General features: G+C 39.8%; 3 protein-coding genes across 5 annotated transcripts in view; 2 read left to right on the top strand and 1 right to left on the bottom strand.

Annotated features, from left to right (window-relative positions):
- The first annotated feature begins 503 nt into the window (after positions 1–503).
- Positions 504–9,724, top strand: LOC107040694 (WASH complex subunit 5). Its single transcript, XM_015260891.1, has 7 exons — positions 504–697; positions 911–1,013; positions 1,086–1,277; positions 3,411–4,523; positions 7,500–9,108; positions 9,299–9,452; positions 9,539–9,724. Exons 1-7 carry the CDS (start codon positions 576–578, stop codon positions 9,684–9,686), a joined length of 3,441 nt encoding a protein of 1,146 aa, XP_015116377.1. The 5' UTR covers positions 504–575; the 3' UTR covers positions 9,687–9,724.
- Positions 9,725–11,681: 1,957 nt separating this feature from the next.
- Positions 11,682–14,366, top strand: LOC107040707. The gene is made up of 3 exons (XM_015260910.1): positions 11,682–11,805; positions 12,910–13,136; positions 14,189–14,366. Exons 1-3 carry the CDS (start codon positions 11,770–11,772, stop codon positions 14,325–14,327), a joined length of 402 nt encoding a protein of 133 aa, XP_015116396.1. The 5' UTR covers positions 11,682–11,769; the 3' UTR covers positions 14,328–14,366.
- Positions 14,367–16,206: 1,840 nt separating this feature from the next.
- LOC107040724 (potassium voltage-gated channel protein Shab) overlaps positions 16,207–26,794 on the bottom strand; it is a 32,927-nt gene continuing 22,339 nt past the window's right edge. For 2 of the 3 annotated variants that reach the window (XM_015260930.1, XM_015260931.1), the window contains 4 exons: positions 23,997–24,080; positions 21,725–22,219; positions 18,166–18,394; positions 16,207–16,873 (listed from right to left, as the gene is read on the bottom strand). In XM_015260930.1, the coding sequence (XP_015116416.1) occupies positions 16,311–16,873; positions 18,166–18,394; positions 21,725–22,219; positions 23,997–24,080 (1,371 nt within the window). In that variant the 3' untranslated portion in view covers positions 16,207–16,310. The remainder of the gene's footprint in view (positions 16,874–18,165; positions 18,395–21,724; positions 22,220–23,996; positions 24,081–26,794) is intronic. The other variant, XM_015260932.1, reaches the window with a different exon arrangement.

The raw sequence follows: 26,794 nt of genomic DNA, 5'->3' as shown, positions 1-26,794 counted from the left end.
CAGCCCCAAACTCTCGGGCCTACGTGACCCAAACAAAGGGCCTCACCCACACATGTTGGGGAAAACAAGGGAAATTCCAAAGTTTTCTTGGGAAAGAAATAAACTCTCTCAAGAAAGGTTTTTTGACTCCGACGGGTCAAATTGCACTCGAAAAACTCATCATATAAGAAAAAAGAGGTACTTGAAAGGGATTAACCTCCGGGTGGTCTGAGGATGTTGGGACATTCCCCAGTTTATTGCTCTTTTCCTGTTCTTGGGTTTTTCCCGAGTCTTTGTTCAATGAAAACCTAAACATTTCTCTATTTTAAAAATTATTTAAAAATATCTCGATGAATTAACTTAGAAATTGAAAATAATAAATTTGAATATAAATCCTAAAGTTACGGAAAATGGCGGTCGCCTAGGGACCCTGCAACCGTCGCTGGTGCATATGCGACAGTCTACTGTAGCTAACTGGGGAATTCTATTTACCTCAATGTGACAGATAAAATCCCTAGTTTTTTGTCGGTTTTGGAGCAACAAGAGGGTGTGAATGAAGTAACAATTGAATAATAAATGAGAATTAAACGTTTAGAATGGGTGATTTTTTAGCAATTAATAATACATGTGGCCAGAATTTACTGCGTCTTGTGTCAAGGGGCAATGCCATCATCGCTGAGTTGATGAGACTGAAAGAATACGTGCCTCCCATTTTCAGGTTAGACTTCATAAAATCATATCCCTCAATAGTAGTTGCATAAATTTTTTTTAATTAAAAAAAAATTGTCAAATGAACGAAACACGAAAATTGGAGAAAAAATATTAGACTCGAATTTTGTTATTTTGAAAAATTACGAAAAATAGAAAGATTCTACGGAATTGAAAAAGTGTCTGCATTAACTTTGATGCTCATGTTCCTTTTGCATTACAGATTAGCGTCCAGAGCTCATCCTAACAGATATGGATCAATTATCATGGATTTCGCTTACTTCAAAGCAGCGAATGTTCATGAACAGAGGATTGAGAACAATCCGGTCATTAATTCGCTCAATTTCTTGAACGCAATTGATTAATGTCGAGTTATAACAATTTTTAATGCTTTTCAGGTGCTCCAAGAGCTCGATGAGCACCTCAGGGAGAATTACTCTGACGTTCTCACACGATTCTATCTAGCATTCGAGAGTATTCATAAATATGTAACAGACCTGAATACTTACCTCGACGAATTGGAGGATGGAACTTACATTCAACAGTCGATGGAGAGTGTTCTCCTGAATGACGAAGGAAAACAGTTGATGGTAATCGACTAATCCTCAAAATCCCGAACTAATACTCGAGACAATCGACTTCATAGGGAGTTGGCATTCTTAACTTCCTTCATTCCCAGATGATGACCCCTAAAAACATTTTTATACACTAACTTTCAAAAAATTGTTATCAATTATGTCACTCATATTTTAGCCCACACTGAGAGAAAAACGACAAAGTTCTCCAACAAGTCTTACTTGTGCCAATAAAATATTTTTTTGAAAATGATCAAAAAAGGATTTTTTTGTGCCAAACACGCAGAGAGTCCGCCGGAATGAAAAATTTTTGTCGCAAAAATAGATTTAGTAGTTAAAAAAAAATTGCATTTTCTGTACACGCAAGAAATGTCATTTCTAGCACAACTCCTTCGTTATTCGATACTCCCATACATATTTTGCTCCCAAAAAATCTTTGTTTTATTCGAAACAAGGGATAGTAGTTTTTCGTTGCGTCTAATAATCACAGACAAGAAATGAACCCTTAAATGGAGCAATAACAATATAATAGCAATCTTGTAACTTAGGGATAAAATATTTGTTGCTAAATTTTCCTCTATACGAGATATTTTCACCCTGAAAAGGCACCGTCCGGTGTGAATTATCCGCCTCTTGAGCCAAATATTTCGTTGCTGTCGAAAGCAGCACAATTATTCACGTTTGAGACTTTCAAATTCGAACCAAACAAATTCTTCTTTGGCAATTTTCAACTAGCGATTTTGTTGGCCCAAACAAGACTCGTTTGCCAACGTGTTTGTTTTTCTTCCTTCATTCCCAGATGATGACCCCTAAAAACATTTTTATACACTAACTTTCAAAAAATTGTTATAAATTATGTCACTCACATTTTAGCCCACACTGAGAGAAAAACGACAAAGTTCTCCAACAAGTCTTACTTGTGCCAATAAAATATTTTTTTGAAAATGATCAAAAAAGGATTTTTTTTGTGCCAAACACGCAGAGAGTCCGCCGGAATGAAAAATTTTTGTCGCAAAAATAGATTTAGTAGTTAAAAAAAAATTGCATTTTCTGTACACGCAAGAAATGTCATTTCTAGCACAAATACTTCGTTGCTGTCGAAAGCAGCACAATTATTCACGTTTGAGACTTTCAAATTCGAACCAAACAAATTCTTCTTTGGCAATTTTCAACTAGCGATTTTGTTGGCTCAAACAAGACTCGTTTGCTAACGTGTTTGTTTTTCTTCCTTCATTCCCAGATGATGACCCCTAAAAACATTTTTATTCACTAATTTTCAAAAAATTGTTATAAATTATGTCACTCACATTTTAGCCCACACTGAGAGAAAAACGACAAAGTTCTCCAACAAGTCTTACTTGTGCCAATAAAATATTTTTTTGAAAATGATCAAAAAAGGATTTTTTTGTGCCAAACACGCAGAGAGTCCGCCGGAATGAAAAATTTTTGTCGCAAAAATAGATTTAGTAGTTAAAAAAAAATTGCATTTTCTGTGCACGCAAAAAATGTCATTTCTAGCACAAATACTTCGTTGCTGTCGAAAGCAGCACAATTATTCACGTTTGAGACTTTCAAATTCGAATCAAACAAATTCTTCTTTGGCAATTTTCAACTAGCGATTTTGTTGGCTCAAACAAGACTCGTTTGCCAACGTGTTTGTTTTTCTTCCTTCATTCCCAGATGATGACCCCTAAAAACATTTTTATTCACTAATTTTCAAAAAATTGTTATAAATTATGTCACTCACATTTTAGCCCACACTGAGAGAAAAACGACAAAGTTCTCCAACAAGTCTTACTTGTGCCAATAAAATATTTTTTTGAAAATGATCAAAAAAGGATTTTTTTGTGCCAAACACGCAGAGAGTCCGCCGGAATGAAAAATTTTTGTCGCAAAAATAGATTTAGTAGTTAAAAAAAAATTGCATTTTCTGTACACGCAAGAAATGTCATTTCTAGCACAAATACTTCATTGCTGTCGAAAGCAGCACAATGATTCACGTTTGAGACTTTAAAATTCGAACCAAACAAATTCTTTTTTGGCAATTTTCAACTAGCGCTTTTGTTGGCCCAAACAAGACTAGTTTGACGTGTTTGTTGTTCTCTCAGTGTACCATCCATCACTCAATGAATGAATGGAAAATTCCAGTGTGAGGCAGTGTACCTCTACGGAGTGATGCTCCTCCTCGTGGACCACCAGTTCGAGGGTCACATTCGCGAGAAGCTCCTGGTCTCGTACTACCGCTACCACGTGCAGCGCTCGTCCTCCACAGGAGTCGACGACGTCTGCATGTTGTTGCGGTCCACAGGCTTCACCAAGTCCGCGATAAAGCGTCCATCGAACTACCCCGAGGAGTACTTCAAACGCGTCCCCATAAGCCCCACCTTCATCGACCTCCTGATAGGTCGCTTGCGCTCCGACGACTTGTACAGTCAGACCCTGGCCTTCCCGAGCCCCGAGCACAGGAGCATAGCCTCGGCGAATCAAGCCGCAATGCTCGTGGTAATCCTCCTCTTCCAGCCCTCAGTCCTCCACTCGGGCGCCGCGATAATGCGAGAAATCGTCGACCACTTTTTCCCGGACAACTGGGTCATCAGCATTTACATGGGGATCGTGATAAACCTCTGCGACTGGTGGCTGCCGTACAAGGCAGCCCGAACAGCCCTCAACAACACCCTGGAGGCCTCCAACCTCAAGAACCTCCCCCAGCTCTACGGGAAACGAATGAAAAAAGCCATCGCTGAGACCGAAAAACTCCAGCTGGCGGTCTCCGTCGAGGAGAACGAGATCGAGTCCGTGGTGAAGCTGATTCGCGAAGCCAACGTGGCCCTCCACTGGATGCTGCTGCACACCACGACCCCCACGATCCTCTCGGAAGAGTCCAAAAGAGTGAGAACCCTCAGGCAACAGGTCATCAACGAGAGCAAGTACACCCCCGAAGAGGCCTTGCGACTCCTCCTCAGCACCGCCCAGATCGAGCAAGACCTGAAGCAAATGTACAAGCAACTCCTCCAAGACAAAGAGTCCAAGTGGCTTGACAACAAGAAATCGTGCGTCGAGAGGATCAAGGACCTGGGGGAAGTCTTCGGCGGGAAGAGACGGCTGGATGGCATCGAGACGAACGAGTGCCTCGAGAAGTGGTTCAAGGAGATCAGTGGGCATGTGGGGTCACTGGAGCAGGAGGACCTCAGGAAGATTGCTCAACTGCTTCAGGCCCTCGAGGAGGTCCAGGAGTTCCACCAGCTCGAGAACAACCTCCAGGTCAGGGGTCGGCAGGAATAATAATTTCCAGTATTCGTATTCCCAGCAAACAGTGGGTCGACAATTTGTCGACAAATTGCCGGTGTCCTGTTCAATTTTAGGTGGCACTGGCAAAAATTGTTTTCTGGGTTTCATTGACATATCAATGGTTAAGGATATTCGACACCCTTTTAGCCAAAATTGACGTTGTTTTCATTTTTCTGGCAAACTTATGATGGAATTGACGTGAAAAAATATAACGTTTTTGCGTTTTGTCATTATTTAATGACTTACGAAAGTTTAAGGTGGTGCGAACATTTTCCTGCGTTTTCTCTAAACTTTTAAAAAGAATCACAAAACTGTAGAAAAAACGCATGAAAATTATCGCACCACTACGCAACTTCGTGAGCCATTAAAGAATGACAAACCACAAAATCGTTATATTTTTTCACGTCACTCCCATCGATAATTTGCCAGAAAAATGAAAACAACGTCAATTTTGGCTAAAAGGGTGTCGAATATCCTTAACCATTGATATGTCAATGAAACCCAGAAAACAATTTTTGCCAGTGCCATCTAAAATTGAACAGGACATTGAAAAGTCGATTTACATCATTAAGGATGTTCGACACCCTTTTAGCCAAAATTGACGTTGTTTTCATTTTTCTGGCAAATTATCGATGGGAGTGACGTGAAAAAATATAACGATTTTGTGGTTTGTCATTCTTTAATGGCTCACGAAGTTGCGTAGTGGTGCGATAATTTTCATGCGTTTTTTCTACAGTTTTGTGATTCTTTTTAAAAGTTTAGAGAAAACGCAGGAAAATGTTCGCACCACCTTAAACTTTCGTAAGTCATTAAATAATGACAAAACGCAAAAACGTTATATTTTTTCACGTCAATTCCATCATAAGTTTGCCAGAAAAATGAAAACAACGTCAATTTTGGCTAAAAGGGTGTCGAATATCCTTAACCATTGATATGTCAATGAAACCCAGAAAACAATTTTTGCCAGTGCCATCTAAAATTGAACAGGACATTGAAAAGTCGATTTTCATCATTAAGGATGTTCGACACCCTTTTAGCCAAAATTGACGTTGTTTTCATTTTTCTGGCAAACTTATGATGGAATTGACGTGAAAAAATATAACGTTTTTGCGTTTTGTCATTATTTAATGACTTACGAAATTTTAAGGTGGTGCGAACATTTTCCTGCGTTTTCTCTAAACTTTTAAAAAGAATCACAAAACTGTAGAAAAAACGCATGAAAATTATCGCACCACTACCCAACTTCGTGAGCCATTAAAGAATGACAAACCACAAAATCGTTATATTTTTTCACGTCACTCCCATCGATAATTTGCCAGAAAAATTTAAACAACGTCAATTTTGGCTAAAAGGGTGTCGAACATCCTTAATGATGAAAATCGACTTTTTTTTGTTGAAATTCAATTGGTCCGTATTCGGGTCAGCAGCAATAATTCATTAGAAATTTACTAATTCAATTGCACTACCTTTCGATGTTTTTTATTATTATTATATATAATGTAAAAGGCCGAGAGGTCATACACATTGGACGAATAAACTCCTAAAAAAACTAGTAATTACACTGAGAAAAAAATGGCTGTTGCCAAGGTGACATATTTGAATATCTTAGCACAATAATATCACAACACAATAATACCCCAAGTCAAAATCACCACATGAAATTATTTTGGGTCCTAGTTTGGGACCCGATGCCAGCCACGTCCTCGTCGTGGGTCCTGGGCAACGCCAAGAGCTGGTGAGGCGTGAAATTTAAGTGCCTTCCCATGCTCGTGAATTTATAGAAGTACTTATATTTAAATTAATTTTTGAAAATTAATTGCCTTTAGAAGGAAGGTGGAGAAAAAGGGAGATCCCGTTCATCTACCTGGTCATCCATATTATTATATGAGGTGTACCTAAGAGTTTAAATTCACAAACTGGCAACCCAGTCCCAACTTGGTAAGAAAGGAGACCCATTGGGGATTAATGGCATGGTGATGAAATGTCCTGGGATTATTATTAGATATTGTCCGTGGTATTAATTCAGTAGCGAAGCGGTAAACCGAGTTAAGTCGATTTTGACTATTGGCCAGTTTTTGACGAATATCAGGGAATCTAAAAGAGATAGAAAAATTTTTGTCGTGACCTTTTTTGTAGAGTCAACTGAAGGTTATAGAAAAGGTAATGAGCAAAATTTTGCTATCTCTCTTAGATTCCGAGATATTTGTCACAAAATGGCCAAAAGTCAAAATCGACTTAACCCGGTTTACCGCTTCGCTACTGAATTGTTCTTGAAGTTTAGGTATGTAACCTTTGCCAAGTATATTTACTTGCCAGAAGTAAATGTACATAAATATCTCCATAAGACGTGTGTAAATTTTCTTGTAGTTAGTAAATATCCTTCTGGAACCAGCTGATTTAAACGAAATGGCAGTCAACAGCCTTAGTAGCCTAGTGAAAGGCGCAGACTAGGGCTAAAAAATTTCAAATAGAATTCGAATTTAGAGAGAAAAAATTCCCGCCGCACCCAGTCGGGAATCGAACCCGGGACCTCCCAGTTACGCGCCGCGTAACCAATGTCATAGACTGACCGAGGGAAAAAGGCGGAAGTTACAAAAGATCGTAAGATTTAGGTGCCTCCGGGCGTCTAATCGACCAGCCGCGTGCATGTCTAAATCTAAATCTAGTAAAAATACTCGGCAAAAGTAATTTTTTTCTCAGTGTAAGCAAAAAAAAGTATTTGCGGTGCAAATATTGTCGAATAGTGTATTTCGTAACGAGTGCAAAAAGGTGTTTTTTGGCGAGTGATATAATCCCACGCGCTAAAAAACCTTTTGTCACGAGTTACGAACAATATTTTTCATCACAATGTGGCGGAAATTGGACTTTTAGGCACGCGGAGCGTGCCGAAAAGTTCACTTTTCGTCACAGCGTGATGAAAAATAATATTCGCCCCGATCTCTGCTGTAGGTCTCGCAGTACCTCACGTCCACCAGGGATTTCCTCCACAGCATGATCAGAACCGGGAGCATCACCGAAGACAACCTGATCGCCCTCAACATAATGACGGACTGCTGCTACGCCTGGAACATCATGGAGACCTACGTGGACCTAATGCAGTCCAGCATAAAGAAGAACCCTCCAACTGTGATCAAGCTGAAGGCGTTGTTCCTGAAGATGGCGTCAGCCCTGGAGACCCCCCTGCTGCGCGTGAACCAGGCGAGAAGTGCGGACTTGGCCTCAGTCTCCCAGTACTACAGCAGAGAACTAGAGAGCTACGCTCGCAGGGTCCTCCAGATCATCCCGGAGACGGTCTTCGGGCTGCTCGCCCAGATCGTCCACCTGGAGACGAACATCTTCAAGGAGATCCCCACGAAACTCTACAAGGACAAGCTGAAGGACTACGCGCAGCTGGAGGAGAGGCTGCAGATGGCCAAGCTGACGTACGCCGTCTCGGTCTTCACGAATGGCGTCCTGTCCCTGAGGAGCGTTTCCCTGGGAGTTCTTCGGGTCGACTCGCACCGACTGCTGGAGGACGGGATCCGCCAGGAGCTGGTTAAGAAGGTCACTCTGGCGCTTCACAGCGGTCTCACCTTCGACCAGAAGAACAGGAACTGCCTCGTGGCGAAGCTCAACGACTTGGCGAACGTCATGGAGGGCTACAGGAAGTCCTTCCAGTACATCCAGGACTACATCAACATCAACAGCCTGAAGATCTGGCACGAGGAGATCACTTACATCATCCACGTGGCTCTGGAGGACGAGTGCAAGGACTCGACGTGGACCCCTGGGAGGAATTGGAAGCTGTTCCCCCAGGAAGACAAGACTGAGAATTCTGGGGCTGAGGGGAATGGCTCGGGCTCGTTCATGGGGCGGCTTGCCAAGGAGCTCATCAGGATGACCGATCCCAAGTCCACGGTTTACGTGGAGCACAAGCTCGCTTGGTACGAGCTGAAGACTCAGGGGGAGGTGCTCGACCACAGGGTGTTCTCCATGATCCTGAGGGCCATTGGGACCCCCGGGCTCTTTGGACTGGACAAGCTGCTGTCTTATTACACTTATGTGGAGCTGGGGAACATCTACAAGCACGTGGGGACGGCCAAGAGGGATAAGGCCTGGGGGAGTCTGATGGAGGAGTGCAGGGGGATCGTCAATAACTCTGAGTTGAGCAGGAATAATCCTGCGAAGGTCTACTCTGTCGTCGTGGGCACTGGGGGGAGGGTTCTGCCACAGATCGTCGAGAGCATTCTGAAGATCGGACACCTCCAGCTGCTGAGGAGCAAGATCGCTTATGAATTGAATACAGCGTGCAAGTTTGAAGCTAAACACATGGAGGCTGCTCTCAGGACTCTCAACTCAGCTTTGCTTCTTGAATTGAGGAGGAAGGGGGAGGACGAGGTGACGAGGGCTGAGGAGAACAAGTTGATTAGCGAGCTGAGTGTCAGGCTGGACTGGGCTGGCATCAGCGATCATCTTAATAAGACTTATATGAATTTTCCGGAGGGCCATGAAGTGGATTTGATCGCCTTTCTCGTCACTATTTGCTGTCTGCATAAATTGTTTTACTGCAAGAGTACAGGTGAGATTTCTTTGCGGGCGGGGGGGAGTTGATCCAATCGATGGAAGACGTTGGGGAGTCTGAGGGCGATTGGATCTATTTTCCATGACATTTGCATGAGAGTAGTCTACTTGGGATTCAATTTCCTGAGAGGTATTTTTTGCAACTTGCAGCTTGGGACCTATTTTTTTAAGGGTTTTTTCCTTTCCAGCGAGTCTGCTGAGCAGAAAAATTCAAGACCCTGTGGATGCTGTCGTTTTTACTATTGGGGTTCACACTTTGTTGCGGCAATTTGATGTGGAAGTTCTGGAGAATTATATCTCGTTTTTGTGTAAATATGTGATGGCCTTCGTTTCGACTGATGGGTAATTTTATTTTTCGAGTGGAGACTTGAATTCTTAGATTGATGAAGTGGAGTAATGGGTGGATGAATGAATTTTTGTGTTTTTAGGGGGAAAATTGGGAGCGAGTGGGAGGCGGAAGGAACTACGGTCCTCCATTACATCCACCTGATCTCGAAATACGCAAATCTTCCGAAATCCAAGATTCTGAATCACATTCCAGTGATGATAATCGATCACTATAAGAAAGTCAAGTGATGTGTAAATATTTTCAATAAAATTTCAATCAGACATTGCATTACTTTATTCATTTTATTTATTTCATTTATTTTATTTATTTATTGAGCACTAATCCTACAGCCTACGCCAATAACCGGATTCAATATTATTGGATTTCATGGAACGAAATAGTACAGTAGACTCTCGTTATAGTCGCATTTCCCCTCATATCGATTTTTTCGAACTCGAGCGCTTCCCCCACTCCGTACCACCTTCGAGGTGTGGATTTAAATGCCCCTGTGGTTTCTCGGAATGGGCTTTGTTTTGCATTTCTAAGAAATTCGGGAAATAAAATTTAGGAAAAATGAATTTGCGAGAGAGAAATTCAGTTCACTCTTGACTGTCACGAAGAGAGGGTCTTTTGCAGTGGTGCATAATCCTGCTTTTTATTTGAATGAAGCGAATAAATTTTGGAGTGTATTGAACAATGCGATGTTATTAATATTCCTATTCATTTCATTAATTTACTAAAAGTGTTCAACGCAATTCATTTTGTTAATTTAATAAAAGTGTTTAATGAAAATAATTTTTATATTTAATAAAAATGTTCAATGCAAATTGAAGAGAAAAATAATTGGAGTAAAATTTATTTTCTTATCGCTCCCGATTCCCGGAATTTAGGCTTACCGTGAGCGCCTGGTGGGGGAAGAGAAATACAGTCCCATTCTCAGAATCGGCTGCCCCTACAGCCCCGTGAGTGCGACTATAACGAGAGTCTACTGTATTTAAAAATCAATCTCTACACAGCTCGACACATTTCAGTGTCACCACTAGAGACGCAAATGCGTCACATGACCGGTCATTGACGGTCACATGACGAGGCGTTCATGACGGCTGTCACATTCCCCCTCCCCCTTCTGTGACCGTCACAACTTGTCAAGAAAAAATGACAGTCATTTTTCAGCTATATAGATGAAACTTTATTTTTTTCTCGGTCAATTTTCAGTTGAATTCCTTTTGTATTGGCCTAATCCGCATTTTGAAATGGAAATCACGATTTTTTTCCATCCATATAGAGGAAATTATTTTGTTTTATTCATGACCGTCACAAATTGGAAATTAGTTATGACCGTCATTATGCAACTATATAGATGGTTTGAGAACAATTTGGTTACAAATCAGTAGCGAAGCGGTAAACCGGGTTAAGTCGATTTTTACTATCGACTAGTTTTTAACGAATATCTCGGAATCTAAACGAGATAGAAAGATTTTTGTCATGACCTTTTTTGTAGAGCCAATAGAGCGTTATAAAAGAAGTCATGAGAAAAATTTTGCTATCTCTCTTAGATTCCGAGATATTAAGCAAAAACTGGCTAATAGTCCAAATCGACTTGACTCGGTTTACCGCTTCACTACTGAAATGATTTGTGACAATCATTTGTAGTAGGAAAATTTGGGCGTCACATGACCGTCATTTTTTGGTCATATGACACGATCTACATTTAAATTGAAGATTACTAAAATAATTAGAAATTTACGAGTGATATTGACTAAATGACAGCTTCAAAATTTCGTTAATTATGATTTATGAATATGGCAACCCCTGGACCCGATCTCGAAATACGCAAATCCTCCGAAATCCAAGATCCTCACTCGCATTCCAGTGATGATAACCGATCACCATAAGAAAGTCAAATGATGTGTAAATATTTCCAATGAAATTTCAATCAGCCATATTGCTTCACTGAACTCATCCTCGCCGAAGAGCCCAATTTGCAGATTGGTTCCATTACTGAAATCCCAGGAAACGTCAGATAACGACCGAACATGTGGGTCTTTAATAACAACTTGTTATGTTTAGTGCAGTGCGAAGACGACAGCAATCTCACGATCATTCCCAATTGATGAGATACCGTGCGGTAGGCGGCAATGCGGCGTCCGAAGGCGGCAAGCCTGCGGTACGCCGGTAGCGGCTTCACCGTACAAAAAGGAAGGGCTGATCGAATCCTCCATTCAGTTGGAAAATGTCACAAAGGAATGCTACATCCTTGACGAGACATTTTCACTGATAACGCGACGTTTTTTGTGGCATTTCGTTGCTCAGTCTGTGGCATTTGGTGGAATGCAGACCCGGAACAAGTCCGATTGCTTCATGAAAGTGAGATCATTGGGATATTAACTAGCGTGGATCGTACAGTGCTCGAACGAATTGAGTATTATTCTTGCTTCAATACCCACACCAGTTCAAATCCTGCCGCACAATTTTTTTTCTCGAGGCTTTAATAATTTTAAGTGACTGCACAGGAAAAACTAATGTCCGAATTTCTTACACCTTCAGACATTTTTCAGACACTGAAAAACGTCTGAATAAAATGAAAATCTGTCTGAATTTCAAACGCGAATTGAGGTGTTCAGAAATCTGTTCGTCTGAAGTTCAGACAAATTTCCATTTTATTCAGACGTCTTTTAGTGTCTGAAAAATGTCTGCGCAAGGGTCTGAAATTCAGAGTTTCGTTTTTCCTGTGTGGAAAGTACACTTTTGGTATGGGCTCGTTTCTGGTGATGTCATCAGAGCAGGGGCATGACGCAAGCCCCGGATCACGCACACTGAGGAAAATCCGTCGGCGGTTTCAAAGGCGCGCTCGACTTTTAAACGAATTCAAAAGAGATTACTTTATTTCAAAGTCACGCTGTTGAGTCTTTGGAGTCGTATTTTACGACGTGGAAAGAGCGAATCCTTGATTCAATGTCTTCCAAAAACAGGAATCTTTGGTTTAAGGTTCCTCATGTCTTTGATTTCTACATCCATCAAAATTGAAGGCTTAGGCAGTTGACCCACACGGAAAAATTTATATTTTGAAAAATATATAAAAAAATATCTTAAATTGGCCCAATTTATACAAAAAAAAAATATTCTATAGATATTTTTTATATAATAATATTAATACAATAATATTATATATTATAATTATATAATATCATATAATAAAAATATAAAATATCTCAGTAGCGAAGTGGTAAAACGGTTCAAGTCGATTTTGACTATTGGCCATTTTTCAATCGATATCTCGGAATCTAAGGAAGATAGCAAAATTTTCGTTATAACCTTTTTTGTGGAGCCGATTGAGTGCTACAACAAATGTCATTACAAAAATTTCGCTATCTCGCTTAGATTCGGAAATATTACTCAAAAACTCAACTGGGAGATGAGTCGACTTAAACCGTTTTACCACTTCGCTACTGAATTACTTTTCTTCCTCAGGGCATCGCCCTTCTGATGATCCTCGTAATATACCTGAGGACCATAAACGGACAGAATTCCGAGGAAAAATACAACCGGGGGAATGCTCAATTGTCGAGAGCACACGCCCGTGCACGTGAAGTCAGGGGAATTCGACCTGGAAATCTTCAGACAGCACGAGACTTTGGTAAAAGGGATCAGCGCTTTGAAGAAATGAAGGATGTGCAGTTGGATCGGCAAACAAAGAGGTCTGTTACGATCTCAGTAACAAAACGGTGAAACAACTCAAGTCGTCTTGGCTCTTAGAAATTGATTAAACACTGTTAAAAAATTGTCACTGAAATTTTCAGGCTTTAGCCTTGAAATATGAAACAAGTGACGGTTTCATTGAAATTTCAGAGAATTTTGCCATTCAAAATTCATGGTTTTCAGGGAAAATTCATGGAAATTTTAAATTTCAGTTAAATTGTTACATGAAAATTAATGGAAATTAGGAAAATTCAAGTAAAAATCTCGTTGAATTTTCAATTTTTTGAAATTTCAGGGCAATTTCTTATTGAAATGTCGGAATTTTCATGGTTCTTCCACTGAAAAATCAGGAATTTCCTTGAATTTTCAGGAAAACTTGAGGTTTCATGAACTTTTTTCCGTTAAATTGAATTCAGTGTCATTTCCTGGAAAATTCAGTTAAATTTTTTTAACAATGGAGTTCTGATTTATAAAACGTCACTATATTTTAGTGGAATCGAACTACTTCGTTAACCGTTAGTATTTACACTTTGGTTTGAACAGGGAAAATTCACGTTTTCCCCAATAAAATTTCTAGTGCCGGCACTGGATTTTTTTTCTGGCCGTCACTTCGAGCCTCTTTTCCCGTGCTACACGGAGAAAAAAATACATCGTAATTTTGTGAGAATCCTTCCAAAAATTAGTGCGCTGTTCACCAACGCTGGGACATAAGAGAGAGTCATCGGAGAATTCCCATGTGGCACACTAAATTTTACGGGAATCCCCCGAAAAAGTGGCCGGAGTCCCACCAAAAATTAGGGTGCCACTTATGAATTTTTCGACGACCCCAAGTTATGTCCCGGCGTTAGGGGACAGCACACTAGAATTTTTCTAAAAAAAATCTCTCCGTGTATAGTCAACCGAGTCGACACGATGTAAAACAACAATAAAAAAAAATTGAAACTGACTAGTAGGGAAAATCGACTTGAATTGTTTTATCGCTTCGCTGCTGATTTTACGTAATTATAATTACGTGAAATGGGTTGATTACGAGGAATTGATGGGTTTTTAGATATCCCAGTCAATGGTTTCTGGAACAGTTGCGAAGGCATCCCGGAATCACGAGGGAGTATGAGCGAATCCTGTTGAAGGCTGGAGACCGCAGGAATTTGACGACCAAGATCTTGCTTGAATCCATAAAAATTCTTTGATTACTCCACTGATGAATGTTGATTTCGTTATGATTTGGATTGAGGACACGAATAAATGTTCCATTTCAAACGATTTTATGATCATTTTTTTTTCATGAAAAGGAGGAAGAAATGGACCTCTTGTGCTTTTTAAAATCTGTAGTTTCGGCTTTACTTTTTCACTATTCACAAATTTTGTGCTATTAACACTGTGCTGATTCGTTGAATTCAATTTTTACAATATCTGCTGGGTACAGTACACAATAAATCAGTTGACACCGCAAATTATATGCAAATGCAAAAGCAATCTTGGGGGATTCTCTGTATCACAGAAATTTGTTTTGTTTCTTCAATGAAAGTCGCTTGCGTACGTAAAATATCAAGGCACATATGGGTAACATAAACTCCACGAAAATGCTTTGACTTTAGAATCGAAGATCCGAAGAGAATTTTCTTCAATCATCGATATCTGGAGAACCGCAGAGTGAAATTCGGAAATCTGACGGCATTTTGAAGATTTTTCATACTTCTTTAAAATTAATTCAGATTTCAAATGAATAATTGATGAAATCGAGACAAAAAATGAATACAAAGTAAATAAAGAGGAACAATCCCCCATAATCTCCCTTCATTGGCTTTAAGGATATCCAAGTATCTTTTACAGTTTGTTACAGATCACAGAATAGATTCAACTATTTTCAATCATCAAATTTGTCAATTGAGTTGCGTAAGAAATTTTTTTAAAAAATCATGAATCTTCAGGGTCATTCAAACGACATTTTGCACAGAATTCTCATTTTTTTAGACATTCGTTGTTTCTAAATAAATAATTTGATTTGTTTAAACTTCCGAAAAACTTATTTTTCAGGCATGAAATCGATTTTAAATCTAATAAATTTGTTAGGATTTCGAACAAATGATTTTCATGATGGAAAATTGATTGTTTATAAATTATTTATAGAAAATGCTTGTAACTTTCAAAAATCGTAATTTTTACATTGCAATTTCAACCCTAGATTGGTCACTCTATGAGGGAAACCCCGCGGCGCGTCGTTTTTCTTTAATTATAATTGACTAGCTAACCGGAAAAATTGAAAAAAAAATGAACATTGTCAATTGAAGTGTCTAAAAAATGATTGTAGTTTTTAGAACAAGATATTTCCCGAAATTCCTAAAGGAAACAAATTATTTCGAATAGATGAACTATTTTTTCTCATGTTAAATGAAATGCCCATGACGCGACGTTGCCGGAAACTCGCTAAACGCGCTCTGGCGGTGTAGAGTGAATTTGGCAACGCTAAAGCTTAAATGAAACGGCGGGGAATCCCTCGGGGAATCCCCGCGCAGGTGACCCGTCGCAGGGACGCGTTTGGAGACCAGACTTTTCGATTAATTATGTAATTTCTAGCTGGACATGACCGCAGAAAGGCCCACGGAAGGAGTTCTCTTTAATAATTAGAACCGGTTGATAAATCATAAATTTTTCAATTATTTCATCAATCTTCCTTCAAAAGTAAACTTTCCAATTTTATCCAGTTTTTAAAAAATATCTTCTAACGGTTCGAAAACAAGATTTAAATTGAGACCTGCAATGTTTAAATAATAAAATCATTGCAAAAGTCCGGAAACTTTGGGTCAAACGGGGCTCAAATGAATGCTCTGACGTTCACGGAGAGAAATGTTCAGTAAAAATTACGGAACTCACAATTCACTCACCGATTACGAAATCGACTCAGAAAATTTAAGTGACGGTACCGTAATTTTTCACAGGAGATTCAGATAAAAATTACGGAACGCTCCGGAAAAATTCCGCGACAGTTCCGTAAAATTTCCTACAACCACATTTCACTCGGGAATTACGAAAAAGATACGTAATTTTCATTGACTATTTCTCTCCGTGTTCGGCTACAAAAATAAAAATTCATTTCACTGCAGAAAAAATAGCTAAAGTAGTTGGATATCCTCGCGCTCAAACTCCTTTCCCATCAACTCCAAAATCGCATCTTAATATTTCTTCTTCGCCGCCTGCGACGCCCGCCTGTGCGGCTCCAGCGGAATGCAAGTAGCGGCGGAATCGACAGACCCGTCATCGCTAGTGCCCGAAGACTTCTTCCTCTCTTGAGCCATAATTTTCTTCGCGAGTTTTCTCGAGGGCTTCGGCGGCCTCGCAAGCATCGGCTCCGTGTCCCTCTCCGACTGACTCTGCGTCCGGCGGCCCCTCCTCCCCTCGTCCGCCAGCATTTCATTATTCCGATAATCGCTTATCGATTTCGAAAGTCTCTTGGTGACGTCCCTCTCCGGTGAATCGAGCGACTCAACATTATTATTGCTTCTGAGCAGCGCTCCGATCATCTGGCTCGAGAAAAACGGCGCCTGCCGGATGCGTATCGTGTTCATATTCGGACTTGAGTTATCGATAATCAACTGCTCAGTGTCATCGTCAACATCATCAGTGCTGCAAGTTCTCCTGGCGTCTTTTTTCCTCGATATCGATCGACTATTTCGATCCCCGATGTACGACTCACTGTCGATAGAGTCTACCGACTGGGACTTATTCCCAGTTGCTCCTGCAATATCAGAACAACACAGCCACAGTAAAATAAACAATCCCGTGAAACGAGGAAGGGAGGAATGATGCAGTGCACTACTGGATAAAAATAATTTCATTCATCGTTTATTAATCAATCTCTTCGTTGCAAATCTGATCCTGATGTGTGCAAAAATGACTAAGATCAGCGATTAAATGAGGAACAAACTAAATATCACTGTTGAAAATAAATAAAACTCAGTCGTACAATGTCATTCTTACGATTTAAACTTATAACTAAATCTAGATTTTCCGAGTTACGTTAACGGTTGATGTCAATAATTGCCGATAAAAAAATAAAATTTATTGTACGATCGATTAATTGTCAATAATCAACATCAGCCATTAAACAATTAACATGGTATCTCACTCATCGACGTCATCATTAATCACATTTAATCAAAATAATGAGCAGAATCACCTGGTCATTGAGCGAAAATTATATCAACATGGGAAATAATAATGTTGCATACAAATTGTTTAATATCTTGTGGTCGCGTGCAGATCTAGAGCTACAGCCTCATCAAGTAATCGAGCAATTGGAGACATTTCAATTCTCGTGATACTCAGCAATAGTGATAACAATTTCTCATGAATGTCCTCCTCTGTTCCTTCTTCTTCCACTCATTTGGTCGTGAAATTTACATATATACATGAGTTTGCATGATGATTGAAACAGTTTTCCGGAAAAAATGTGAGTATTTTTTTTTCTAATAACAAAGCACGGCCTATTTGCCAACGCGTGCCCATTCATCAACGCAACTAGTTTCAATAGTGCCTACGAGCAATAAATCTATCTGTGTTACAAAAGATTTCATCATTTCCCCTGGTATTGAATGACAACAGCTGTGAGAACAGTGCGTGCGTGAATATCACTATCACTTAAAATTAAAACTAATTAATGATAATTTGTATCTAATAATTAACATCCCTCTGGCATCTACCTGATTCTCTCATATCACTAAACGATTGTGGAAATAACAAGTGAAATAATCAACTATCGTTCACCTACGACGTAAAAAGCAGGGAATGATATGTCTTCAACATTATTAATATTAAATTCATCACGTATTAATTATCTTACAATAATCACCTATTTACAGTAATGAACAATTGTGATACTGAGCGAGTGACATTTCAAATAAAGCGTGTTGTTGCAAATTGCTGATTAGTATCAGAAATTATGGAAAATGAATTATCGTTTGGTTCTAATCAATCTATCTGGAATAATTCACTAGGCTGGAAGTTCTTAGTTCTTTTAAAATCATTTACCGGTATATTGCTTAGTACCACTAAGATTGCCAAAGAGCTGCTGGTTTATGAGGCGAGTTGCTGATGCTAAACTCGTCAGCGATGAGTTTGTTGTTGTGGAAGTAGGCCGGCCACTTCGTAAATCTGCGTAGAGATTATTGTTGTCTTCGGGGGTGGATGTTATGTCGTGCGGTGTGTTTGTTGGAGTTGCTTCAGGATCTGTGGGCGATTGTTGACGGCGTCCTGCACTCTGGAATTGGGAAGAAATGAGGGATCATGTGATGATGTTTTGTATTCTTTTTTATTTCCCCCTTTTCTGTCATTAAGGCCTTCACATGACCTTAGTATGACCTCTATATGACTTTCATGTGCCCTCCTCAAGAACACTCAAAGAGCATTAGAATTAACGAAAGAAAAAATTCTATTGCCCAAGCTGGGAATCGAACCCAGAACCCTCTCAGTACCACGCCGTCTGCTCTTCCAACTGAGCTACCCAGAACTTCCCAAACATTCCTTAATATGACCCGCACATGATCCTACATGACCTTCACATAACCCTCATTTCACCTCACGTGACCTCCACATAACCTTCGTAAAACCTTCCTATGACCTTCGTATAACCCTCATTTTACACCTTGTGACCTCCATATAACCTTCGTTCAACCTTCATATGACCTACATCTGCCCCCCATTCAAAGAACATTACAATTAAGGAAAGAAAAAATTCTACAGCTCAAGCCGGGAATCGAACCCAGAACCCTCTCAGTACCACGCCGTCTGCTCTTCCAACTGAGCTACCCAGAACTTCCCAAACATTCCTTAATATGACCCGCACATGATCCTACATGACCTTCACATAACCCTCATTTCACCTCACGTGACCTCCACATAACCTTCGTAAAACCTTCCTATGACCTTCGTATAACCCTCATTTTACACCTTGTGACCTCCATATAACCTTCGTTCAACCTTCATATGACCTACATCTGCCCCCCATTCAAAGAACATTACAATTAAGGAAAGAAAAAATTCTACAGCTCAAGCCGGGAATCGAACCCAGAACCCTCTCAGTACCACGCCGTCTGCTCTTCCAACTGAGCTACCCAGAACTTCCCAAACATTCCTTAATATGACCCGCACATGATCCTACATGACCTTCACATAACCCTCATTTCACCTCACGTGACCTCCACATAACCTTCGTAAAACCTTCCTATGACCTTCGTATAACCCTCATTTTACACCTTGTGACCTCCATATAACCTTCGTTCAACCTTCATATGACCTACATCTGCCCCCCATTCAAAGAACATTACAATTAAGGAAAGAAAAAATTCTACAGCTCAAGCCGGGAATCGAACCCAGAACCCTCTCAGTACCACGCCGTCTGCTCTTCCAACTGAGCTACCCAGAACTTCCCAAACATTCCTTAATATGACCCGCACATGATCCTACATGACCTTCACATAACCCTCATTTCACCTCACGTGACCTCCACATAACCTTCGTAAAACCTTCCTATGACCTTCGTATAACCCTCATTTTACACCTTGTGACCTCCATATAACCTTCGTTCAACCTTCATATGACCTACATCTGCCCCCCATTCAAAGAACATTACAATTAAGGAAAGAAAAAATTCTACAGCTCAAGCCGGGAATCGAACCCAGAACCCTCTCAGTACCACGCCGTCTGCTCTTCCAACTGAGCTACCCAGAACTTCCCAAACATTCCTTAATATGACCCGCACATGATCCTACATGACCTTCACATAACCCTCATTTCACCTCACGTGACCTCCACATAACCTTCGTAAAACCTTCCTATGACCTTCGTATAACCCTCATTTTACACCTTGTGACCTCCATATAACCTTCGTTCAACCTTCATATGACCTACATCTGCCCCCCATTCAAAGAACATTACAATTAAGGAAAGAAAAAATTCTACAGCTCAAGCCGGGAATCGAACCCAGAACCCTCTCAGTACCACGCCGTCTGCTCTTCCAACTGAGCTACCCAGAACTTCCCAAACATTCCTTAATATGACCCGCACATGATCCTACATGACCTTCACATAACCCTCATTTCACCTCACGTGACCTCCACATAACCTTCGTAAAACCTTCCTATGACCTTCGTATAACCCTCATTTTACACCTTGTGACCTCCATATAACCTTCGTTCAACCTTCATATGACCTACATCTGCCCCCCATTCAAAGAACATTACAATTAAGGAAAGAAAAAATTCTACAGCTCAAGCCGGGAATCGAACCCAGAACCCTCTCAGTACCACGCCGTCTGCTCTTCCAACTGAGCTACCCAGAACTTCCCAAACATTCCTTAATATGACCCGCACATGATCCTACATGACCTTCACATAACCCTCATTTCACCTCACGTGACCTCCACATAACCTTCGTAAAACCTTCCTATGACCTTCGTATAACCCTCATTTTACACCTTGTGACCTCCATATAACCTTCGTTCAACCTTCATATGACCTACATCTGCCCCCCATTCAAAGAACATTACAATTAAGGAAAGAAAAAATTCTACAGCTCAAGCCGGGAATCGAACCCAGAACCCTCTCAGTACCACGCCGTCTGCTCTTCCAACTGAGCTACCCAGAACTTCCCAAACATTCCTTAATATGACCCGCACATGATCCTACATGACCTTCACATAACCCTCATTTCACCTCACGTGACCTCCACATAACCTTCGTAAAACCTTCCTATGACCTTCGTATAACCCTCATTTTACACCTTGTGACCTCCATATAACCTTCGTTCAACCTTCATATGACCTACATCTGCCCCCCATTCAAAGAACATTACAATTAAGGAAAGAAAAAATTCTACAGCTCAAGCCGGGAATCGAACCCAGAACCCTCTCAGTACCACGCCGTCTGCTCTTCCAACTGAGCTACCCAGAACTTCCCAAACATTCCTTAATATGACCCGCACATGATCCTACATGACCTTCACATAACCCTCATTTCACCTCACGTGACCTCCACATAACCTTCGTAAAACCTTCCTATGACCTTCGTATAACCCTCATTTTACACCTTGTGACCTCCATATAACCTTCGTTCAACCTTCATATGACCTACATCTGCCCCCCATTCAAAGAACATTACAATTAAGGAAAGAAAAAATTCTACAGCTCAAGCCGGGAATCGAACCCAGAACCCTCTCAGTACCACGCCGTCTGCTCTTCCAACTGAGCTACCCAGAACTTCCCAAACATTCCTTAATATGACCCGCACATGATCCTACATGCCCTTCATATAACCCTCATTTCACCTCATGTGACCTCCACATAACCTTCGTAAAACCTTCCTATGACCTTCGTATAACCCTCATTTTACCCCTTGTGACCTCCATATAACCTTCGTTCAACCTTCATATGACCTTCGTCTGCCCTCAACTCAAAGAGCATTAGAATTAACGAAAGAAAAAATTGCACAGCCCAAGCCGGGAATCGAACCCAGAACCCTCTCAGTGCCACGCCTGTTACTCGTCCAACTGAGCTATTGAGAACTTCCCTAATGATCTCCTCATAATCCCTTACCTTAGCTACCCTAGTTTTCTTGTGCTTCGGCAAAGTATCAGTTGTCTTTCCCCCTTCACTCTTGGAGAATTCACCAGTGAATAATGATGAATCGAGGGATTTATTAACCCCTATGTCCCGACACTTGTTGTCAGCACTTTCTAATGGATTGATGTAGAGATTACTGTCACCCTCGTCTATTGCATCGCCATCGCCAAGCATCTCTTGCGAGTGAAATGGATGAGTCTGACAACTTGCGTAAGTCCCGGAACTATCCACACTACCGCGATCGTTGTAGGCTGGCTTTGCTGGCTGATAATTCGTTGATGGGGAGGTGTTACTCGTTGTCTCTGGGGGTAATGTCGCGAAACGCAACGGCGATGACATGTGATCCGCGTAACCACTCGTTTCGATACTACTGTCACGCAGGGAACGCAATTCCTGGCGGATTGTTTTACTGAAGTCACTGGTGGCTAGGGGCATTATGTCTTCGGCGTCCCGGTGGTCTTTGTACTCCTAGAAATTGATTTAGATGGTGAAAGGGGTCTCAACGGGAATGGAAAATTTATTATTCATTTTCCAACGGCTTCGTTTTTTCTTCTGGAAATGGGAAGTCACATCACTTTTTTCAAGGACCAGATATATTTGATGGATAAATTCGCCGATTGTTTTTCAATTTCTTTTCTATTTATTGTAAAAATTTGATTTTAAATTCCATACGATTGATTCTGCGGAGGGTCATGCGGAATACGCAAAAAAATCGTTTAAAAATATTGAAAAAAAACAATTATAATGTGAATGAGGGATTCAAAGTCTGGTCACTCTACGCGACTCAGCGACTTTGTCTCCTCCGCGGGAATACGCCGTCGCGTTATTTAGGCTTCAACGTTGCCGAATTTACTCTGCACTACCCGAGCGCGTTCAGTGAGTTTCCGGCAATGTTGCGTGACGGGCCGTTCGATTTCACACTCCGTCAGTCGCGCTATGAGCACCGCGCCGCACTTTTTTCGATTTTTTAAAATTACACTGCAGTAAAGGCTCAGAAAAATTTGAAAAAAATTTGACATTTTATTTTGAAGGGTCTAGAAGCCCTGTCAATGAAAATATCCGCCAAAAATATCGTCAGTAGTTGGATTTTGAAATTTTTATTCCAAAACTCCGTGTATAAGCCAAATTATTAGAAAAACATGGCAACTTTGAGCTCGAATATATAATTAACGATTACACTGAATATGAGAAATTTCATCGGCCTTCATCAATTATGCGGTCTAGATCACTCTTGATTTTTTTCAGATTTCTCCTAGATCTTTCAAATTTATCATTATCTTTTTGCGCGACCAACGGAGTGTTAACATGGAAAATTGACATTCTTCGGTTGGAAATAATTTATTTTCTTTCGGAATTGTGGTAATTATGTTGTTCTAAATCCACTATAATGTGTTTAATTTAAAATTCAATTTAAAAAGTAAGTTTAAAAAAAAATTTCGGTTGCCCAGTCAATAGTAATTCACGAGAAACTACGTTTAAATAAAAAATGAATGATATTGAAAAATGAAAATTTCATAATGTGTCATGCCTGCATTTTTTTTCTACACAAATATGAAATTGAAAAAAAATTCGCTGAAATTTCCCATCAGATACTTGTGGTACTGGAAAAAAGAGCGATGTGACGTCCTTAAGGGCTGGTAAAAGAAATCTTCTTGAATCATCGATATCTCCGGATCCGACGAAGCAATTTAAATAAGTCGCAGCTCATTTTGAAGTCCGAAAAAATATCTTCAAAATAAGAAAACATCGGGAAATTCGACTCTACAGATCTCGAGATATCGACGATTAAAAGTGATTCTTCAGTTTTTCGTGAATATCATTTTTTCTATTGATCCTCTTTCTGTTTGGGGATTAAAAATGTGGAGATGTGCGCATCATCGTGATATCTATCTTCGTGACTCCTCGATAATCCTCTCAATCAGTGCCTTTTCGTGACACTTACCCGTCATTCAGATCTTTCAACATCTTTTGTGTTCAAATGTGTAAGAACGGACTTGAACTCACCTCCGAGTGTCCATCAGTCGAGGCATCAACTAATTTTTGGAAATTTGTCGAAGAGGGTGAATGCACACCGCTGGACACGGAGTGAGGACATTTCTAAATCGATTTCGGTTTTTATAATAAAATCATTTCTCATCGGTGCTAACGACATTTTATGAGGGAATGAGTCTATTACTGGGAATGGGAGTTTAATTGGATGCATTGTTACTCAACTAATGAAAATAATGTTAATATTTGTAAATACCTTGGTGGTACAAAAGCAACACTCGAATTCACTAGGAAATTCATCGATCTTGTCGATTTTTCTTCCGTCTCTCTTATCTTCATCCTATAATATCAGTTTATCATGTATTTTCGGTGCTCGTGAAACTTTTATACTTTTTTTTCTGCTCATTCTCCATCGACAATTGTGCCAACATAATTTTCTACAAGCGTGAATTAATGATATGACGATGACAATTGGTATTTCAATTACTGGGGAGCCGGAGAGACATCAATTCGTGACTCATAATTTCAATTATGAAGTATTCATTAATTTTTTGAACAAGAAAGTGCCACTTTGTGTACCGTCTACTTACCCCTGCCAATAAAAAAGACGTGTTAAGGATATCCAAGTAGTTCGGGCAATTTTTTCGGGGGGAAATCCTCTTCAGAGTTTATACAATAGACCAAGAGTATTTTTTAACTGCAATATCAATCAAATTAACAGCCTCTTCACGGAAAAAAATAAACCTGAATTGACTATAAAATATACTTGATTCAAGTATATTTTATTCTCAGTTGGGGGATGTGTATTTCAATTCGAAGATGATTGTTTTGTATCGGACCGGGTTGTAGCAAGCCCTCTTAAGTGTTATATAAGGGCCAGGCACTAAGTGTCCGAATATAAGGGTCAAAAAGTGTAAGTTAAAAAATGAGGGTCAAAATATTAGGGTCAAAACATTAGGGTCAGAATATAAAAGTAAAAAAAGTGGGTGTCAGGCAATGAGGGTCTAAATATAAGTCATATATTATGCTTGATCACCGTTTTAGCCCTTATATGACCCTCATTGCCTGACACCCACTTTTTGGACTTTTATATTCTGACCCTAAGTTTTCGATCCTAATATTCTGACCCTCATTCCTTCACCTTTACATTCAGGCCCTCAGTTTTTCACTCTAATATTCCGACCCTCATTTTTTAACCTCCCCTTTTTGCCCCTTATATTCTCACACTTAATGTCTGACCCTTATATTACACTTGAGGGCGCTTGGTACAACCCGGGCTCATACGAAATAATCATCCTCGAATTGAAAGACCCGTCCCCCATTCGAGTATAAAATATACTTGAATCAGGTATGTTTTATTCTGTTTAGCAACTGAAAAATTGCTGATTTGAACGAAGTAATTGGACATCCTTAAAGGGTGAATAATGCAGAAATAATACAATAATACAAAAATGAAAAAAACCTTGATTAATGAAAAAAGAATCGTTTATTGAGTGTTTTACAAAGAGTCCCCTGTCCTCATTCTATTCGATTATCATTAATCTCTTGCAAACGTTTGTGCATATAATGCAATATCAACGTAATATCGTCTAACTCAAATAATCCCCTCGGTATTGTGGAATGTTGATCGTATATTTTAGTTGTTTTCGTGTGACACCGGAATGCTCTTCTGCCCACCATCACATTCATCGTTTATCCAATCTCAAGTTTGTACATTGCGATTATCAGGCGCCATTGTCTGAAAAATAGCGACAAACACTGATAATATATTTTCGTCCTCAAGTCCTCATTCTGATTTTTGTCTGTTGTTTTTTTAATGATGAAATATCACTTGAAATTGCTATTTCTTGTTGCTTTATTTATTATTTACAATTCCCAAATATAGGATGAGCTTCTAATTTTGTTATTCATGTCCAATATTTTTCATTAATTGATCGAATATTCATAGATACCTATTACTTCAAACGATATTTCATCGAGCTCTGTTTTTCTGTTAATTCAACTCCTACTTATTGCAATAGCAGCGGCTTTTTACATTCGTCAACAGGAGAATTTTCGCACTAGTTTAACCGGTCGATCGGCATAATTCGGTTTCAACGAAATATCATTAGCAGGCTTCTGAGAATCGTATCGATTGTTGTGTTCCAACTTTCCAATGGTAATGACAGCAATTCGTCCCTTTTGTACACGAAGAGAAAAGTTGGATAAAAATTACCTGGAAAATTGTGGCAACATTTTGCTGGGCGAAAGGTAGTCGTGGAGTGAAATGTAATTCAGTGGAAAAATATCTGTTGGTGGGGGATATTTTACGATTCGTTTGGTAAAGAAATACATCTGTGGATGCAGAAATTATCCTGCGACCGCCTGAAGGTCATGGGGACGAATGGAAGTGACATTTTACCGAACGCGTGCAGTAAATTTTCCCCGGGGCAACAGAGAAAAATTCGCTATTCGTCTCGCAAAATAAATGGACAATTGCACTTTTTAATAAATGAGAAACAATTTCCTTCCGAATGGGTTCTCTTTTTTTAGTTCTTGTTTTGCTATTCTCTTCTTCTATTTTCTCATGTCGTAGTACTATCATCGATTGAAATGTCATCAAAATTTTGCGTATTATTTCGGTCCGTCAAATAATTTTACATTCAGACCCTCTCGAGACTCGAATTTGTTTTCAGTCCGGGTTTAATCAAGGTTCAATCAAGGTTTAATCAGTGTATAGCCGGAATTTAATCAGGGTTTATTCAGGATTTAGCCAGAGTTTAACCCAGGTTCTGTCAGAAGTTAGTCGGGGGCATGAATCAATATGAATAAGTATTCAACATAATAGACTGGTACCTGAGTTTAATAGAGATAGAGATTTTTATATAAAAACCTCATGACGGCATTGTGTAACTTGATAAGCAATGATGCTGTTCTCACCATTTTTCAACTTGATTAAGAAGCCATTGAAATATACTTTTCAAGCCCTGATTTAATTCCTATTACTGATGATTCTTTCAGTAATCATGAAAAACCGATTTTCTCTTTCAAATCGCATAAACAATGTGCTGTAAC

This window comes from Diachasma alloeum, unplaced genomic scaffold (assembly GCF_001412515.2).
Source record: "Diachasma alloeum isolate Michigan unplaced genomic scaffold, Dall2.0 Dall_scaffold_00340, whole genome shotgun sequence".
Taxonomy (NCBI): Eukaryota; Metazoa; Arthropoda; class Insecta; order Hymenoptera; family Braconidae; genus Diachasma; species Diachasma alloeum.
The sequence above is the reverse complement of the archived record's forward strand: the minus strand, read 5'-3'. Positions and strand labels throughout refer to the sequence as shown.

Excerpts from the sequence above, each read along its gene's own strand:
- LOC107040694 (XM_015260891.1), top strand. The coding sequence starts at position 576 with ATGGGTGATTTTTTAGCAATTAATAATACATGTGGCCAGAATTTACTG. Across the intron at positions 1,014-1,085 it reads AGAGGATTGAGAACAATCCG|GTGCTCCAAGAGCTCGATGA; the intron begins GTCATTAATTCG and ends AATGCTTTTCAG. Across the intron at positions 1,278-3,410 it reads ACGAAGGAAAACAGTTGATG|TGTGAGGCAGTGTACCTCTA; the intron begins GTAATCGACTAA and ends GGAAAATTCCAG.
- LOC107040707 (XM_015260910.1), top strand. The coding sequence starts at position 11,770 with ATGCAGACCCGGAACAAGTCCGATTGCTTCATGAAA. Across the intron at positions 11,806-12,909 it reads AGTCCGATTGCTTCATGAAA|GGCATCGCCCTTCTGATGAT; the intron begins GTGAGATCATTG and ends TTTCTTCCTCAG. Across the intron at positions 13,137-14,188 it reads TTGGATCGGCAAACAAAGAG|ATATCCCAGTCAATGGTTTC; the intron begins GTCTGTTACGAT and ends ATGGGTTTTTAG.